Source organism: Myodes glareolus, chromosome 8 (assembly GCF_982192425.1).
Source record: "Myodes glareolus chromosome 8, mMyoGla1.1, whole genome shotgun sequence".
In the NCBI taxonomy this organism is placed as follows: Eukaryota; Metazoa; Chordata; class Mammalia; order Rodentia; family Cricetidae; genus Myodes; species Myodes glareolus.
In genome coordinates, this window is record NC_142033.1 from 16,858,781 (window position 1) to 16,878,915 (window position 20,135).

The window sequence follows — 20,135 nt, forward strand, 5'->3', positions numbered from 1 at the left end:
ATATTTAAAGTGACAAATGTTTGTGTAAAGCCATCATCACAATCAAGATGATGGACATACAGCCATCACCTCCAAAATGGCCTCAGGGCCCTTGGCAATCCCTCCCTCCAACCTCTTACTATTCCATCCTCAAACAAACCATGATCTCTCCATCCTATCATTATACAGTGATTTACCCTCTCTCTATTTTTATATGAAAGGAATAGTAAAATGTGCATTCTGTTATCTTACTTTTCATTAATGGTACTTGGGAGTGGTAGTTGTGCTGTTTAATAAGTCAATTGTCCTTTTTTCTTACATAGTTTTTCATTGTACAAAACCAAATATTCCATGCTAGTCTCACCAGCCCACCTATTGTACAATTTTGTTGTTTTCAATTGAAGACTTTTCAGATAAAGCTGGAAGATTTGAGTGCATTTCTTTGTGTGAACATAAACATCTTTGAAGTAGATATTGAGGAGCAGAATGTCTAGACCATAATGCATGTGTGTCTAAATTCAAATTCATAAACAGTTGGACCATTTGACATTCCCATAAGCAAAGTGTGAGTCCTAAACCTTTGGAAACCTTCAGATAATTTATATAGTCAATATTTTAATTACAACCATTCTAATAGGTGTGTGATCATGTTTCATTTTACTTTTAAGTGATGATTTACATTCGGTGTGTTTTCTTGTTTTGTCTGGTTGGTTGGTTAACCTACTTGGTTGGTTTTGTCCTCATGCCCACTTAGTACAGCATGGGTAAAGACATCAGTCAGTCACTTTTTCCTTTTTATTGTGTTGTGTTACTTATTTACTCATTCTTTAGTGGTGTGGGAGGTCCTTCTGTCTATGTGTTGTTCATTGGTTAATGAATAAAGATGGGCCCTCCTTCTGCAGTTTAGTTTTGAGGGTTGGTTAATATCATCTGGATACAAGTAAGCTCTTTGTCATATTTGCTTGTCTATGCCTTACAAAAGCCTTTCTCCCAATCTTTGATTCATCTGTTTTCATTCTGTTGATGATGTCTTCTAGAGTTGAATAAAATTTTCAATTTATTTCTTCATGGATTGTGCATTTGGTGGAATATTTAAGAAGAATGAGTCTGCCTCTCAAACCAAAATATTTTCTAAGTTTTGTATTTGCATTTTGCATTATGATCCACTTTAGTTCATTGTGTGTGGTATAAAGCGTAGCTCTCAGTTCCCAAGAATGTAGGGCAGATTTTTAGTTCTTTCAGAGCCATGTATTAGAAAACCTTCCCTTGCCTGTGGTTTACTTGTCACACTACAAAAATCAGTTATCCATATTTGTGTGAGTGCATATCTGGCCACTTAGTTCTGTCATACTGGCCTGTTTATCTGCTTTTACATAAATGTTCTATTTTTGTTACTGTAGGTTTATAAAGTCCTTAAAATAAAATAGTCTGGCCCTGATATTTCATCTTCCAACCTCCAAACACTGCACACCTCATCACTTCTAAAGGTCTTCTTTAACCATTCTCAAAACTGTTTTGTGGTTTTCTGTATACAGCCTATTCATACCTTTTGTAATATTTGCTTCTAAGTGTAATGGATGTACTCCCAGGAGCTATCCGTGCTGCTTTGCCATGCCCAGTCCATTTGTTGGGTTTTCCTCTTTTGTGGAAAGCCCTGTGCCAGGGCTGGAACTAGCGAACCCAACCCCATCTTCCCAGAGTCTTCAATGACTGGGCCACCCTGAGGTTCTCTCAGCAGCTTGTTGTCACCTCTTTAAGGTCATAGCTTAGTGCCATTGCTTTTGTATTCTCTCTCTCACTCTCTACCAAAGCAACCAGTGACTAGGGAATCAGAGACCACAGAGTGACTATTCCTGAGGCAGGGTCTGCCAGCCCGCCGGTGCTCAACTGCAGCACAGTGGACATGTTTTAAAATGCTTGTGAATAGAGAAGCAAACAAGATTAAGAAGAAATACATGTTGGATTTTCATGTATCCTATGAAAGCATAATAACTTAATTTCTCATGCTCTGTTTCATTTTTCTTTCTTTTTTTAAAAAAAATTTATTTATTTATTATGTATACAATATTCTCTCTGTATGCTTGCAGGCCAGAAGAGGGCAACAGACCCCATTACAGATGGTTGTGAGCCACCATGTGGTTGCTAGAAATTGAAATCAGGACCTTTAGAACAGCAGGCAATGCTCTTAACCTCTGAGCCATCCTTCCAGCCCCCTAATTTTTCACTAGGACACCTAAGTAGTCATATAAGGAACATTGGGGCCAGACAGCATCTAACAGTGGTTATCTTGAGAACGCTTCCTCAGGTCACCAAGGCATCCAGCCTCTAGTGTGGCTTTCCATTGTGGGTGGCTTTCATCTCTTACAACGCCATTACTTGTGACTTTTAATGGGACCCATTTTAGGCCATGACATGTAGATCTCTCTAAAGAAATTAGGTTTCATAAATAAGCAGACTCAGAGAAGAAAACCAGTTAGGAAGTCTTTATTTCTTAGGGAGAGAAGTCTCACATGGAAGTCTTCACCATGTCATTCACTACTGTCAGTGACAAGGAGGCCAGAAAGCTCTCACCAAGCCATCAACTCATTTTGTCCTCTCTTCCCTGTGAAATATAAAAAATAGCTTATGTTATTAATTGACTAGGCAGAGAAGATAAAAATGTTTTGCTGATAGGAGTGTAGGAAGGCCTGAGGATGGCATCTTCTAAAGCCTCTGAAGTCTCCCAAACTTTTGTTTCAGTATTTTAAACTAAACCTGTTTTATTATATTACATTCATTCGAAAGAAAACTAATGGTATGTCTTAGGGTTCTCATCACTGCGGGTTGATATTTCGGGAGAACCAGCATCTTTCTGTAGCCTGGTCTGAAACTGTTGTTACCTGGAGGAGTTTAAACTCCCAAAGCAGCACGAGTTCTTGCAATCAGCTTCGGACCCTGAAAGTCAAGAACACATAAAAATGTTCAGAGAGAGGGATGGGTGGTGGTGCCAGTCACAAGGTCAACTCAGACAATTCCTTATTTCTACCATGGCTGTACAAAAACGTGCTCCTCATGAGTCAACTGTATGTCCTAAACATTTTCTCCTGATGTCTCGGTTACGTAACACTAACTAGTGAACCCTTTAGATCCAGTTCATGAAAACTGATTAACTTTAGCTCAGAAACAGTCTACCTTATCATCAATTATTTATATATATTTAATCATTCTCTCTATTAGGAAATAAATCAAAATTACTGGTTCTCTTAACATAGTTTAAATTTTTAATTCTCCCTAGTACTTAGAAAAAAGTGTTATTATTCTAAACCTCATAACATTTCCAAAGAAAGCTTAAATTTGCCATTATTTGAAGTTACAGAATTGTAGGCTATTATTTCCATCATTTACTGCAGGATACTCTGTACCAGGACTTTGGGGAATAAAGCACACACCTCTTCTGCAAAGCAGACATCCCGCTCCTGGGCTTGGCAGCACTTCTCCAGGAAGCTAGAGAAATCGGCAGTGACAGCCTCATATTGCTCCTCTGTTATGCTGGGCTTTTGCTTCACAACATTAATGAGAAGCCTGGGGTTTAAAACAAAAGGATAATGGAGAGTCTGTCGTACATTGGCATTTTCCCAACATGCTTTTTTAGTAGACCGTTTTCTGAGCCCTGGCAGCCCCACCCTCAGCCATCACTCCTTGTTGTCATCATTGTCAGACTTCACCCTCACATTTCTCATCAGAAAGACCGAGGCTCAAAACATGCCAAGGTGCTGGCCTCCCCTGGTGCAGGTGACAGATGAAACACTGTGTCAGGATCCTCCATGCTTCTATAGAGTCAACTGTGATCGCTGTCTTGCTTACGTACATTATCCTTTCCTTTCCCCTCTTCTACAGTGTGCTTTATCCATGCACACAAGCCCAGATGTCTAGATGCTGACACTGGCCATTGTCACACCTTAACCCAAGGATCCCTGGCTGCCTACACTCCTCACATAGCATTGATTACATGTTGGACTTAGAGTCAGGAAGGCAATAGAGAAGGCTTGTGGGGGGGGGGAGCACCATTCTGATTACCTCTTGAAACACTCCTCTGACTGGGGTGAAGAAAAAATGGAACCCTCCCAAAATGGAACCCTCCCAAGGAAGGAATCCCATGTTCAAAGTCAGCGATCATGAAATTTAAATTAAAATTCATGGGCGTTTGAAGAATGTAAGTTCCACTGGCTACATCCCCGTCATTGCAGAACGTCTCTTGTCATGAATGAAATGTGTGTTTATTATTTTTAAATGATATTGTTGAGTCAGATATAATTAACCTGCTTAGGACCACACATTCCCCATAATTGGAATGGAAATTGCAGACTCACTACACAGATCTTTCCTGATCTTTCAGAATAGACCATCCATTTTCCTTCTACCCAAAATACATCTTAATTGTTATAAAAACTTGACAGAGACAAGTTTTTATAAACAGAAAATTGTCTGCCTTAGTGGATTTTCCCAAACCAACTTTGCCCACAAGGTTGTATGAACACTGAAACAGAACTAATTTTAAAGAGATTCTTTAGTGCTTCAAGGGCAGTTATGATCTAGTGAACCCATGAAATGTCAGGCAGGAGTCTCAGAGGCTCCATGGTAGAAAATAACAATGTCTTACTCTTGTTTCATGGTCTGCAGGGCTTTGCCCTGAGCTTGGCACAGATCCTTGCTCAAGGTGAATTTGTCATCAGAAAATGGTGGAGGGACATAGCTTTCATCCCTCACCAATTTGGTGAGGCATGGCCTCCTGTTGGAATAGGAAGAGTTGCAGCAGTGGCCAATACCGGGGTTCAAAGGGTTTGCTTCGTGTCTTATACACAAGTGTCCAATGAAAAGGTCAGCCTGGTTAGGAGAAGGAAAAAGAAGAAAGCAGGGAAATGAAATGAGCTACCAAGTTGACTCACGTTTCCAGAAACCTCATGCAATGACTCCCAATGTTCAGAAACTTATCACTGATATAACATGAAAATTTACTGTGTACCATTGCTGCCACACTAATAGCATGTTGTGGACTTAAATGTTTGCCCATTTACCTGGGATGAAACTTACTATGTAGTGGCAGATGCTAACACGTGTGATATTGATGAAAGCCATTTGATTGTCCAAAATATGCTTCTAGTTGCATACAGACTTTCAAAAGGAAAAATATCTCTCTCTTGATGTGTACAAATCAATGAGTAAGTCGTTTTCTCTGTGTATCTGGTTGAGTTTTGCTTTTATTTAAATATTTATTTTATTTCTAACTATACGGCTTAGGGGTGGTAAGTGCAGTTGAATGTGCATGCCTGTGAAAGGCAGAAGCACCAAATCTCTGCATCTGGGGGAAAAGGTGTTTGAGAGTCATTTTCAGTAGGTGCTGAGAACCAAAACTGGCTCCTCTACAAGAGGAGTACATACTTTTTTGTTTTGATTCGGTTTGGTTTTTTTCCCAGACTGAGTCTCACTGTGTAGCCCTGGCTGTCCTGGAACTTGCTCTGTAGACCAGTTGGGCCTCAAACTCAGACTCTGCCTGCCTCTGCCTCCTGAGTGCTGGGATTAACGCAGTACACACTTTTAATTGTCCAAGCTATCTATCTCTTCAACTTGAGTTGGGTTTTAATGCAAAGAATCACTTTCTGAAGGTAAGAATAGAACAAATCCAACCTTTGCAGTTTCCACACACACACACACACACACACACACACACACACACACACACACAACTAACAGGAAAAAATGGGTGTGTTTTAACACAGATTCTTCCTATTTCACATATTTTTAAAGATATCTCTTAAACACCTAATTATAAATTTTAATTATTTTTAGCGTATTTGTGTGTTTCCTGTTCTCAGGCTAAGCCTATGTGAATCATTCAGATTACCTAGTCTAAGATGGTCATCCTACAGAAATGGTACAATTTTTATTCTCAAATGTCAAATGCAAACACCTCAAGCCTAGTGGCAGAAGTCCCCTTTCAATGTGACGTGAACATGAAGGGGTTATTATCCAGAACATGGATCTTACTCCTGTACTTTACCTTGGAAACAAGCTGCCCCAAATATCACTGTAATGATAAGACTGGCCTGCAAAAGGCAGATCCCTAAGTATGGCTAAAATAACACAACTTATTGAAATCTATTATGCGCAAAGCTTTGCCTTTCTTTTCAATATTAAAGTGAGATTTTAGGGAATAAGAAATAATAAGTTGAATAACATATTGGCTATTATCCTTCCTATCCATAAAGCTTGCTTATATGTTCTTGAATAAAGCGACTGCACGCACTTCTACCAGGTGTTCTAGAATAGGAAGCCCGGACAAAGGCAAACCAATGAGAAACAACACTCCCACATCCGCCTCAGTCAGAGCTCACGGAAGAAACCAAGCAACGCCTTCTCCACATAGGTTTCCACGATTTCTCCTCGCATGGAAATACTCACCGCTCCCTCACCACAGGCAGACCACTTATCCTCACTGAGCTGGCAGCACGTGGAAGCAATGCCCACCATCTTCCTGGTGAGGTCTATCAGCTCGGCTGAGGTCAGCTGGGGGACTTTCCTCGTGTAAGCAATGAGGAACCTGAAAGGGGCATTTTGACAGTGTCGTCACTAGTTTTTGCTCCTTCTTCCTCCTCAAGGACCTACTTTTGGTGCCAGAAGGCATGAAACTTATGGCCCAGCAATGGAGAATCACCGTTCTGATAATCACTCCATATACCCGCGACCTCCCCACGTATCCCTATGGGGTGCAGATAGCGCGGCGAACTGCTTTCTTTCCAACCTCAGCACTTTGATTTCAACTGTGACCTTTGGTTGTTGGAACCTTGGCAGACTGTGAGCAGATAGACACCTCTCCTGCAAAAAGCTGCAGGGTTTGGGGAACCCGTGACCAATTCAACAGCTCTGGCTGCACAGGTGTCCTTGTCAATCCCTAAAGGGGAACAACCTGGGAGGAATCACGTAATTGAGTTTATACTGACTTCTATCCAACTGGGGATGGAAGTGAGAGTCGCAGTGGCTTAAGAATTTCAATTTATGTTTCCCTCACCTATTAATAAATTTAAATCACTTAAAACACTAGAAAAACCGTACTCGTTTTGTAAGTAGTAGGGCCCCATCTTCTGGAAGGCAGCACAGCTCTGCTTAGCCAGGGCCTGGCTCTCCTGGATGTGTTTCTCAAGTTCTTCTTCCTAAAAATGCAGACATCATCACATGCATTTCTCTCCCCTCCAAGGTACACAATGTTCTCTATGCCAGTATCTTATGCTATTGTAAGACCAATCTTAGAAGCCTTTAGAAAACATTAAAGGTGACAGAGTGTGACTTTTTTGAGAATTAAAACAGATGAGCTCTAGAGGATATAATCACTGGGTAGAGGATTGCAGTGTCCGAATAAGATTTTGTCTTCTCCGAGCTGTTCAATACGAATATTCTCTCTATTCTATTCACCATAGAGCTTTCGACTAACATTTTTTTCTTATATAAGCCATTGGTTAGTGACTAGCATAATTACTTAATGGTTAGATTACTAGTTTATAGGTATTAACTAGCTAATTGCTAGTTAAAAAGCTCATTTTTATTTTAATTATCTTAATAAAATAGTTTCTGTTTTATTATTCGGTGAGGAGCACGTGCCAAAGGGCACATGTGGAAGCCACTCCAGCTTTGTGGAAGAGATTTCCTTTCCTTCTCCTTTTTCATGGCACCCAACAGCCCAACCCTGTTCCCCAGGCTCACAGAGCAGGTACCTTTACCTGCTGAACCATGAGTCAGCTCACCGGTTTACAAACAGTATTTTCAGTGGTTCCGATCAGTGCAGATTTATAGACTATCCTCTAAGTTCTAGAGCAGCCTACCCCATTGTTCTGGCATGCAGGTGAATTTTCAGCCTGGGCACACTTCTCCATTATCTCCTGGTATGTTTTAGCAATCCTTAGAATGACTGGGACGGCAGACATGGTATGTCTTCTTGAATATTCATAAAGAAATCTGAAATATGTAGGAAAAATATCACATTTTTGGAACTAAGATGAAATTACACTGCTCATTCTCTAAGCATTCCAATATAATAGTCAGAGTATAGCGTATTAAAAAATCAAATAGCAAGTGAAGCAGAAAAAACAAACATAATTTGAATTCTATGAACAGCAAAACTACCAGTGCAGTCTATATATATAGTCCCTTAAATCACCCTGTAACATGGCCTTTCATGAAATCATGGCATTTTCTAGAAAATAGATGGAACTGACAATGATTAGATTGAGTGAATAAGCCAGAGTCAGGTATCCAGTGCCTATTTTCTCATACATGTAACGTAGGTCTAAAACTATGTATGCATGTATGTGAAATGATTTTTAATTAAAGAAGATTATTGCAAATAATGCTATTTTGTTTTGTTTCCTATCTCACTTTGGCTTTTTAGCTGTGTGATTTATCCAACAGGTATGATTCACCCAAAAGGTATATTTTCCAGACTGTCCTGGATGCTAAAATTGCTCTAAATGGTGAAGAGCTAACACCCTGAAAGAGAAAAATACCTCTCCTTCCCCAAGCATTTGTTATAAGGAGGCAGAAGCAAGCTTTACTGGATCATCTATCTTTGGTAGGGATAAATCAGTGGAGAAAATAAAGGAAGAGGGCTGGCACCCAAAGAAGCGTGGTCACTAATTTGGCTGTGGTCAAGCACACCTCCTTTGGGTAGTGATCCAGCGGCAAGGGAGTGCGTGGAGAAAGGGCAAGGCCTTGGAGGAAGATCCTGCCTCGCTGAGACAATTTCCACTGAAATATCTTTGCCACTGTAGGCCTGTTTCTATGAAGAAGACTATTAACTTTCTTAGATCTGTATGCATATATAAACCAAAAGATAGCTCTTTAGTATAAGTTGTGCTCCAGAATTATGCATATTGGTGGTGTTTATTTATAACACCAAAAAAAAAAAAATCTCTAGATGTGTCTCCTCAATCTAGTCTTTGTTTTGGTGTTCACAATCTTATTTAGCAGTACAAATGATGTGTGAATAGCTGATTTTACACAACAAAAGAGCTACATCTTCTGGGAATGCTGGGGAGAAGATTGAGCCATCGTTTTCATTGCTGCATTAGAACCAGGCTCTTAAATTGAGAAAGGCCCTGGGAAATCATTAAGTTTAATGTCCTAATAGCTGCACGGATTCCTCTCTAACAGCATCCATAGGTACATACAATAAAGGAAAAAGTATTAACTCGACTGTTAGCGAATAGAATGAGCACATGCCTATTGGTTATACTACAAAAATTACCATTGTGCAAGTATCTCTAAACACGTTTTCATTGGCTTAAAAAGTCAATAAATATCTAGCAATCTGCTGCAAGGAAAGGCCTTATATCTGGCTCTAGCTGTTGAGTTATATTTAGGGGAACGGTTCTTAAAAACATGTATAGCAGAAGACTCTATTTATGATCTTGGGCTCTTCTTGTTTTTAAATTTAATTTTCTTTATCTATTAGTTCTGGAGGAAGAACACACATGCCATAGCTTGCGAGTGTTGTCAAGTAGCACTTTTGGAAATCGGTTCAATCACTCCAATTTCCTTGGTCTGAACTCAGGTGGTCAGGCTTATGCAGCAAGCACTTTTTACCCTCTGTGCCAACTTGGCATCTAAGCTTTCCTTATTACAGAAATATCTAGATTATCTTGACAAGTTCATGGTGGCTATCATATGAGATACGTAAAGAGAATGTCATTCCTCATTTCATGAGAAAATAGAAAACAATATTTAGATTCATAAGCAAGCCAATTAATAGTGGTCCTTGTGGAAGTCTGGTCTCTCTACCGTAGATCTCACTCCTAGTCTCTAGCTCTGTGGTTGTGAATCCTTGGGTTCACAGCATCTACACAGACACCTCAGCAGAGCTCAAAGCCTATAGCCACCACTCCCCAATCCCACAACACTAAGCTTCCAGTCTCACGATGGTCTTTATCATTGTGAACACACATGTACAGGGTATCTTACCTTGCCATGTATATGATTTTTTCCTCCGAAGAAAGTTGGCCAAAATTTCTATCTCCCAAAACCTCATTGAGATTTGGAGACAGGCCTTCAGGTATGTTGTCATTCTCTGCATGAATTATGCAATAGCCAAGTTCCAGTGTGGGCAATTTGCAGCATTCTGCTGTTTTGCTTGACAGAATATCTTGTTGAGAGCATATATATGACATGATTTTTTCCTGAAATGGGCATAACACAATATAAGACTCAGAGATTTATCCTTTGAGGTAGACACTTGAAGCGTGAAAAGGAAGTGGAAGAAGAGATCAACAGAGAGGTGAAGGGAAAAACCCAGGGTCAACACAGGCTTTTGCCTCATCTCTGTCTTTACCCCCTCTCTTCTCCCTTTTTATTTTGCTCAGTCTTGCTTTCCTTCATTGCTTTCTAATTTATTGCAGACCTCTTCCCATAGTTTTCATCTAAGTCCTAATATCTATTTTAATATAAACAAGTCTCCAAGAAAAGAAGGAAACGTGCTGCTCAAACTAGATCAAACCAGATAGCGTCTTTTTATTGGTATTGAAATTTTCCAGTGGACAAAATTCACAGGCATTCTACCCTTGCTTGCTCTCCTCTCCATCTTCATCAGAAAGATATGCAGTGAGCCACTCTGACCTCCAGAGGACAGTCTCTAGACAACGAACCAACCGGTGGTGAAAATTCCCGGAGAGAAAACTTTTGAAAGTCTCTGCTCAGGGACATTATCACCAGCGACAGCTGAAACCTAATATTCAGTTGTTAAAGCCTTCCCTAAAATACTGAAATTATTTTTTTCTACTCTCAATGAAAAAGTACCAAAAGTTAAAAGCTATTATTTTAGCTATCTACGAAAATCAATAAAATTGTCACTTACAAACCAAGAAACCTGTGCTTTAAAGACATACAAAACACATTTTTTTCTTTTGATTTTTTGAGACAGGGTTTTTTTCTGTAGTTTTGGAGCCTATCCTGAAACTAGCTCTTGTAGACCAGGCTGACCTCGAACTCACTGAGATCCGCCTGCCTCTTCCTAACAAGTGCCGGGATTAAAGGCATGCACCACCACCGCCCGCCCGGCGACTGATGAATTCTTAATGCACATGAGCACATAACTACCCAAACGCGTGCTTCCTGGTCCATCCACTGCGACGGGGGTGCCAGCTGCTCTAGTGTCTGTCCTGGTCTGTCCCCTGGCTGACTTCCTGACCACCTCTAGGAAATGCCATGCGAGTGTGCTGAAGTGAGCCTCTCCTGACCCCGTCTCTAAGTCACTTGAGCCTTTAACAACAGTGTTTTTTTTTTAAGTCTCTTTGATGTCACAGGGATGAGAGGGGGCAAGATAGGGTGTGTGCTGACCTCTCATTTAATGTCTAGGAAGCACAGTATTGGCCCCAAATTGCCACACCATGTACATGACACTTCATATGGATTCTCTTGCTAAGCGTTTGGGGTTTTAACTCTTTTAGACCCATTTATTCACACCTCTGCTTGCCACGAATGGACATTTTCCCATTTTCCCTGTGCAAGTTTCTTGAGTTATTTTTACTTGTAAATCTGTCATTAAACCATGATAGAATGTCTCAATATGGCAGGCATTGTCCTGCAGAGATATCGGCCAACAAAAAACAGTCTATAACTACAAGAAGGCCATTGTCTTATCTCTCTGTTTAAAGTATACATTCTTTAATGCCAATTTATGCTTTCCTAAGAAGTGCTTCTCCCGGTGAACCAGAAGCTAGCTAGCTAGCTGGTAGAAGATACTCGCTGCATTTCAATCAAATAAAGAAACAAATGTGCCTTAGTCTCACAAAGGGGGACAGGGATTGCTAATGAAGTGAAAACTGAGATCAAGAACGTAGCTTGAATTCTACCCTGAGAAAATCTGGAACTCCGCCGAGCCACAGCTATGGCGGCTGGGCCACGGGCCCTGCGCCCTGCCTGGCCCAGGCAGGTGGCCTTCATTTCCAGTGCGCAGAAGTGAAAAGAGAGGCGACAGAAACCACCTCACAGGAAGAGAGAGACTCCTACCCCGTCCTGCAGGCACTCCAGCGCGTTCCCTAGACAGCACTCCTCATGGATGTGGGCCACATCCAGGACCAGCTTCTCAATCTCGGTGAAATTCGCCTTGGGGAACTTCTGGCTCATCTTAATAATGGTTCTGAGAGAGGAAGATTTTTTTGTAAAAAAATCACCTTGTTTATCCATCAGAATAAAATTGCATTTTCTATAGAGTATCTGTTGAGCGAACCTCCAGGGGGAAAGATCTGAGATGCCTTATTTTACAAAAAATATGCCTTAGATCTCACCAGCTTTGGCCCCACCTCTCTATGTAGAAGCTCTGTAGATTGTGGGCTAGGTCCCCAATTGATTTGGAAGTAATTTATAGCACCGCAAAGATTTTCTAGGGACTCAAGATCCGTGGTGTCCTTGTTTGTTCTTCCCTGACCCCGAGCATTTGGTGACCTAGTGGCACACTTGGTGGCACTCGTCTATAATTTCAATAAACAGGAGCAGGAGGTGGGAGAATGGGGAATCCGAATCCAGCCTCAACTACCAGATTCTGCCTCAAAAAGATATTTTTCTGACAGAATAACTGATGAAGGGGCGGGAAAATTCATTGAAAATAACAATTGCTTTTCATTTCATAGAAATAAATACTTGTGAGAAACCAGGGAGGGGTGCAGACGCAGAAATCAGAGAAATGATCGAAGCGGAGAAGGCTCAACGTTGGAGACAAGCCATCAGCTCAAGGCGGAAGGACAATATAAAACAAAGCTGCCTCCAGCTGAGGATTCCATTCATGCGAAGGGCTATCCGCGCAAATGTCCTGCTTCCTTGAGTAGATGCTTGGGTCATTGCAGCTGATGAAGAGGGAGGGGGCGATAACCGGGAAGCATGCGGCTTTTATTGCTGATAGGTATACATTGTGCCGCTGCTGTAATTGTTTCTTCATTTCTATTTTACTCCTAACATGGATTTTTTTAAGTACTTCATGAATTGACCGCTAGGTTTCTAGCAGAATTGGGAGGTAATAGAAGGGAACGCCTGGCCTCGTCCAGGAAGTGCCAGCCAGTCTTTGGAACTCACGGCGGGACTGTAAACACCCACTGAGTCTCAGCTGCGCACAATGCTCGTGACTCACGGCACTCAGAACTGTCTTTTCACCTGCCATTGCCGGGTTCTAAAGCTGTTGCCTCAAGGCAATATTTTAATAAGAAGCAACACTTGGCAAGGGAACAGATTAGGAATCACTGTGAACATGAAGAATTTCTTGCTAGGCAACAAGTAACCTAGTGGAGATGCCCCTCCGTGGGGGTTGGTCTACTTTTTAGAGGAGCTAGGAAATATGGGCTAATGAGGTGGTATGGTTTGATCGCGGTCGGAAACTGAAGAGTCCAGAACAGGCCAACAACATAAACCTTAAAATTCTCTCTCGAATATCATGCCAGTGAGGCTTTTGTAATTAATCAATGGCCAACCGATCGGATGACTTCCTTCTGATCCTGAGATTGCATGACTGTAGTCGCAGTCGGCCTCACCAAAGGGGACTTTGGTGGCATTGAGAAAAATGAACACAATTCTACAGCGCCTGACTGATTGCCTCTATAGAAGCTTAAACTTACGTGGCCTGGAGGTTTCGGGGTCCAAACTTCCTTATTACCGCACACACGTGCTCATTCATCAGGCTTCCTTCTCTTAGTTCCTTGGCAATTGATGCTCTCTAGATGCAGAAGAGGCAAAGTGGTTTTTAAAAAAAGAAAGTGCATGTATTCTTTCTAAGAATCAAAAAAGCAGTGAATACAGACAACACATGAAAGCGCATGGAGTATTGTTTTTTTACTAAGCTTAGAATCACCAGACAATTAAACACACTACTTCTTAATGACTTTTAGATGAATTCTTATGTATATATGGCTGAGATTTATTTAGAATGCTTCAAAACAAAGCATCATTGTTTTGATACTGGGGCTGTGCCTTTCCAGCCTCGGGCAAGAAGCCTGATGGCTCCTGCTCCAAAAAAAAAAAACAAAAAAACCAAGATTGCGTCACAATCTGTATTGAGGAAAGTCATGTGATTCTTAGGAATCTGGGCCCAGTTGGGGCTATATAACAAGACTGTCTCAAAAAGCAAAGGAAAGTAAGCAAGCAAAAACCAGAAGCTGAAGTATGCTCCTTTTTGCTGATGTAAGAATAACGCCACCAATGTTCAGCTTCTTTGGCTCTGGTTGAACTCGTAGTAGGCTGTCAGTTATCCGTGGGGTCGTGGATTGTGTATGAATATTGTCTCATGCTTGTATGAGAAGCTATAGGGAGCATGTCATTGTTCTGCCCTGCAGAAGAAACACAGCTCCATCTTCTGTCCGGTTTATAGCTACCAAGTCACCTCTTCCATGTGGATTGCTATTACGTCTGCTTTCTTTAGAGATTCAGTACATGCTGATTCATGGAGCCGCAAATTACACACATTTTACTTTGGCCTAAACTTGTGCCTTACCGTTAGGGATAGTGTTTCTAACTGCAACTATAAATATTAAAGGAGGTTTCATTGATAATGGGATATTCACTGGGATGGAAAAGAATGGCCCTCTCTCTGAAGAGAGTCATATTTCTCCACACGAGCCATATGTCCACTTTTAACCCTGCTTTCCCGAGCCATAGCTAGACCCCATCTAGGTTCACAGAGCTGCACAGAGTTACCACCTTTGTCTGGAAGCATTCCTCTGGGTTTTCAGCTTTGCAGCACACTGGGACTGCCTTGTCGTACTGAGCAGCCAAGGAAAGAATGGCAGGTGCGTACATGAAGGAGTACCTTCTTGACACTTCATAGATGACCCTATGGAGGTGACAGCATGGAGATTTGCAAACATGAGTGGGCAGCAGCTACTCTGGGATTTGGTGAGAGAGTTGGATAACAGCAAAAGCAATGGAGTGCACTGGGCTTTTCCTTTACTGTGCTGCTACAGGGAAAGTGTGTGTGCTTTTCCAGACGCTATCAAAGATGTTCCTCTCCATCAACCTCGGGAGAAAAGATCCAGTACATTGTACCAGAGTCTATTATGAAAATAAACAAATATGCTAAGATTCTTATCAAAATGTCTTTTTCAGTACATCTGTCCAGACATGTCTGGGGAATCAGCAAGGCCAGATTTCTAGGTAACCACCCTAGCAAGTCCTCCCCTACCTCCCTCCCCTCTCTCTCTCTCTATCTATATATACACATATATAGATATAGATAGATAGATATAGATATAGATAGATAGATAGAGAGGGATATAGATATAAATATATAGATAAATGTAAATATATAGATTAGATAGAGAGAGATATATAAATGCACGCATGGATAGAGAGAGATACAGAAGATAGGTATATAAATGAGTGTATGCATGTTTGTATATGCCTGTAACCGTAGCGCTTGGAAGATGGAGGCAGAAGGATCAGAAGTTCAAACTCATGCTTAGCTACATACTTAGTTCAAGACCAGCTTGGATTTCATGAGACCCTGACTCAAAAATAAAATGAGATATTTTTAAAGGACGGGGAATGGGTAGCAACAAAGTTTATGAGAATTCATCCAACCATGTGCATCAAGCACTTTTGTTCCATTGTTATCTGACTATACAATCTTAATCATCATTTTAGTGAGTGTGATACATAAATTCTTGGCTCTCAGAAGTCATTCTTTGCAATACTGTTGTATTTTGGGGTGAAGCAAAACCAAAACTTTGAAAGTGGGAAAGAGATAAGGTCTCGGGAGGCTGAAGGACAGAGGTGGTGGTCTGTCCCGCATCTCACAGCCTTAGTTAACGGGAGCCCTGAAGGTAGTCTTTGTGTAGCCCTCAGCAGACACACCCTGGATATTATTCCCGACTTCTACGCACTCTGGAGTACACTTATAGACAGCAGAAACACTGACCACCCGGCGGAGGGTCCTTACCTGTTCATGAACATCTCCCTGTTTTCTTTGTATGCCTTGCAACTCTCGGCAGCTTCTGGGAAGTTAAAGGGCAAGACAGTGGCTGAAGCCGTCTTCTTGCGGGCGAGCAAACACTGGTGTCTTTTGTCCCCACTTTGACTGCAGCAGTCTGCGAATCCATACTTGTCAGAGAGTTCCTTCTCGTGGCAAATTTCGTCCAGAAACACAGACATCTGGGAAAACAAAGTCTTTTGGTTTTTTTTTTTTTTTAAATGAAAAGCCATGAACTCCACTGGAACAGATGTGGAAAGTTTTCCAATATCTGAAATGAAACCAGTAAATTAAGAAAGTCCCCTGCACATGTTCAAGAGGTTTCCTCTTGATCTGAAGTGATCACTTTCTTTGGTGGATTTTAGGGTGAAGGGCTTCTAATTTACATCCTTGGGTAGCACATGTGACCATGAGACATAGTTATTTTATGTTAAAAGAAAAGGGGGCCATGCAATTGCTTATCTTTCCTATCTTGATTTTAAATTAAGTGATGTTACTCTTTTATTTCACGAAAAATTTAGCCGCCAGAAAATAAAATCTTTCCTCGTTATTTTATAGATGCTCATTCCCTTTGGCCTTCTAACAACAGGACAATAGTCTAAAATTGGATATTATTTTCAATTAAAAATAGAAATGACCTCAAAGTGGACTAAAAATAGGACCACCCTTCATTAGTCATAATTACAGATGTAGCTGCAATGCTTTTAAAATGCTTTTTTCCTTAGTGCCTAAATTCAATGAGATTAGACAAGACCAGTATTCTAAAGTAAGTCTCTAAAAATGCATGTTTCATTCATTTTAGGAAAATCTTTAGCTATTATAATTATTAACATTCTTAAAATCTTGACAGTCTTACTTAAGACCCTAATTCTCAATATTCACTTTTGATTATTGATGTTCTCTGGTTGGTTAGGATAGTTTCTCTTCATGATGTGATCCTGGCTGCCTGAAACTCCCTATGTGAACTAGCCTGGCCTCAAACTCGGATTCCCTTGCCCCCACCCCCTTCTGAGCACTGAGATTACAGGAGTAATCTCATATAATCACCATGTTTGTTTCCTTTAGAGAAACCTCTTGAATTTGCAGGGTCAAATCACCCAATCTGTAACAGTATCCTGAACTCTAATTGAAAAAAAAGTTGCAATATGAGGTGGTTTTGGCATAATTCATATACACGTTTTTAACTAACTAAGAGAGAAAGACAAAACCAAATATACAAACCAAGGAATACTAGCAATTCATGCATCTTAGCGTTTTAGGAAGCATCTGAAGTTGTCATCTTACTGGCTAAGATTTCATAATGCCAGCAGTTTCCGTGCAAGCTGCTGGGGTTGAAAAGTCATCTAATCTACAGTCTTACCCTGTGCAAACTATACAGTTGTTAACTGTACAGTAACAATTAGCCTGGCTACGGTATATCCTTTGGTGCAACACAGGCACAAACTCACAAGGGTGGGCCACAGTGCTCTGACTGGATTTCAGGCCGGCTCTCACAGTGTGGAATCCATGCCTGGCACTGTAAACGGAGCCAAGAACCCACGGTTGAGTATGTCATAGGCCCTAAGAGGAAACCTACATCTATTTATTTTACTGGATGGACACAGTATCAGACTGCCGTCTAAACACTCATCACTATAGCCAGAGCTAGTGCAGCCCTCAGCCTGCATTCCTGAAGCTTCTGTTTGTAGGGGCTGCTGATTAATACAGAGATTCACTTTGGTCAAAGTGCAGATCAGTGGCTATGGAGTGTTCAGTCCTAAATGGGACATATATAGAGAGGGGACACTCTTTACCCTCAAGAGTCACAGTACATTGGGAAAGGGCGGGGGAAGATTGTAAGAGCCACAGATTGAAGGAGAATGTCTGTAAAACTGTTTTCAGAACAACAGGGCAATTGTCCACTTGAAGTTACCATGGCTGTGGTTGTCTGTACAAGACCTGCGTAGAACCAAGCTAGTCAAAACTCCCGTGTGGGTGGAAAGGGGCTCAGAAAGGCCCAGCCTTTGCAGAGGAGTTACTGGCAGTTATTGGCTGCTGGAAGACAACAGTAGGTTTTCTACGGGGTATGACTCTTGGCACATGTGCCCGTGGATGGCCCTATGCCCATGCACATGCTGAAAGACACTGTGGATTTTTAAGAAAAAGAAACAAAACTGAGATAGAGACGTAATAGCAGGAGCAATCTGGAGGATGCGGAAGGAGGACTGGGAGCATGAATGTGACCAAAATACTTTGTAAGAAAGTTTCAAAGAATGCATTTTAAAATATACATTTTTTTTAAAGGAGATCTTCCATACAGTGCTCAGACACGTAACATTTTGGCCACTTCAACTCCACTGGGACAGAGCTCTGGGAATTTTGCTCCATACTTGAATAATTTCAAAACAATATAAAGTCCATTTTTATACAAAAGTAAACTAAAGAATAATAACCATTTCTACACCAGTACGACTGTGTACTTAAACTCGGTTGTTTTTCTGAAACTCTGACGTACCTGGGTACCAGACACTGATGCTTCTGTGTGTTTACTGCACCCGACAACCCAAACAACCTGCTATGAGCCTCACACTCACTGCGCACTGCTGAACAGTGGGAGGAGCCTCCTAAGGGTCTTATTTCTGGAGCCAGAGGTCCTTATTTAAACCAGTCCTGCCAAACTACAGTTCCCTAAAGGAATAACTCCTCTGGGCCTCTGTTTCCTGTCCAGAAAAATTGTTCCCAGCCTTGGAGGATTATTATTGAGATTTAACTAATTTAATTATTATTGTTATATAATACAATAATAAAATTTTACGTAAAATTTTGATTATATAACAGATAGAGATTATTATATAACTTGATGATTTAGCATTTATAAATAAGATGGGGATTCTGACGATAAGCTGCAGCCAATTTCTCTTAGTTCACTGGACAGATGTTCCGATTGGTGGACATCATCTTCCATGGAGTGTTTCTATTAGTAATGCATCTGCAGTAATTCCTAGGAAGATGCCAGCAACACTGTGTGCCTAAGAGAAAATGAACCGCCATTCGCAGTTACCATAAATCTCCATGACAACTCTAAACGGTCTTAATGACACCCTGAATGGCGTAGATATAAAAGCTCAAAGAAGAGAGAACCTCACTCTGTAACCTTAGCCGAGTCGCCATGGTAATCATGGCTCTTTTTAGCAGCCACTTGCATTGCATCAGAGCTGTTGAGGACTTCAGAACCAAACAAACCCTGCGTTCATACAACCGGTTTTCAGATAACTAAACCCCATCTTCCCGGCATCTTCTCTTCCACAGGCCGAGTTTTGGCGAGGTCACTCACCTGGTTTTCTAAACACCCTCCATGCTGCTCGTCGCTCGAGGGTTTCTTAATCGCCGTCAACACGTCACTCGTCATTTTGCTTACTTCCTCCAAGGTGGCTTCGGGAACTAACTGGGAAAAGGTGATGGTGGCGCTGAAATAAAACCACATACAGGGGCTTAGGGACCAGACGCGGTCACACTTGTGTTCCAAGAACAGCTTTCTCTCTGGGTGGCTTATGACCTGATCTCTTTAGACAGCGCTATGAGTTCGAGACCAGCCTGGTCTACAAAGCAAGTTCCAGGACGGGTTCCAAAGCTACAGAGAAACCTTGTCTTGAACTCCCCACAAAAAAAAAAAAAACAAAAAAACCCTCATATTCAATTATCTAAATTTGTTTTTTTGGCATGGCATATCTGCAATGCATTATGCAAGCAAAACTTACAGGCTAAGTAAATTCTTCTCTGTCGAGCACTGGGAAGAATCTAATGTGGAAGCTGAAAAACAGAAGAGATTTTGACAAGTGATTTTTTTCATCTGGGAAAGCAAGCACTGTAGAATTTCAACCCAAACTATAACTTTTAGAGCTGAGACGTTATTAAGAATGGCCTATCCAAATATCTTAATTGTACACTTGGGAAAACTGGAAGGTTAAGGAACGAAATTAACCAGACTGATCAATTACAGACTTAACGCTATTTGTCTCCCTAACAGTACAATATTCTCATTGACTTATTTTAGTAGCCTTTGCGCATAATCACGCTACAATTGGCATAAACACAGTGATGCTTTGACTGCAGTCAAACAATTAGCCCTTAATGAGAATAAAAAATGCTATGCTTTTAGTCAGTCTGAAGGAGCTAGGAGTGGGGCCTGGTTTCATGTCTTCTCATA

The 20,135-nt window shown here is 41.1% G+C and overlaps 1 protein-coding gene across 1 annotated transcript in view; it reads right to left on the reverse strand.

The window, feature by feature from the left end:
* Positions 1-2,447: 2,447 nt before the first annotated feature.
* The window catches only part of Afp (alpha fetoprotein), a 29,364-nt gene continuing 11,676 nt past the window's right edge, over positions 2,448-20,135 (reverse strand). Inside the window, exons 5-18 of the mRNA XM_087908881.1 lie at positions 19,687-19,738; positions 19,263-19,395; positions 15,920-16,131; positions 14,683-14,815; positions 13,605-13,702; positions 12,010-12,139; positions 9,967-10,181; positions 7,833-7,965; positions 7,069-7,166; positions 6,418-6,556; positions 4,619-4,842; positions 3,408-3,540; positions 2,859-2,913; positions 2,448-2,581 (exon numbers count right to left, since the gene is read on the reverse strand). Of these exons, the coding sequence (XP_087765007.1) occupies positions 2,869-2,913; positions 3,408-3,540; positions 4,619-4,842; positions 6,418-6,556; positions 7,069-7,166; positions 7,833-7,965; positions 9,967-10,181; positions 12,010-12,139; positions 13,605-13,702; positions 14,683-14,815; positions 15,920-16,131; positions 19,263-19,395; positions 19,687-19,738 (1,745 nt within the window). The 3' untranslated portion in view covers positions 2,448-2,581; positions 2,859-2,868. The remainder of the gene's footprint in view (positions 2,582-2,858; positions 2,914-3,407; positions 3,541-4,618; positions 4,843-6,417; positions 6,557-7,068; positions 7,167-7,832; positions 7,966-9,966; positions 10,182-12,009; positions 12,140-13,604; positions 13,703-14,682; positions 14,816-15,919; positions 16,132-19,262; positions 19,396-19,686; positions 19,739-20,135) is intronic.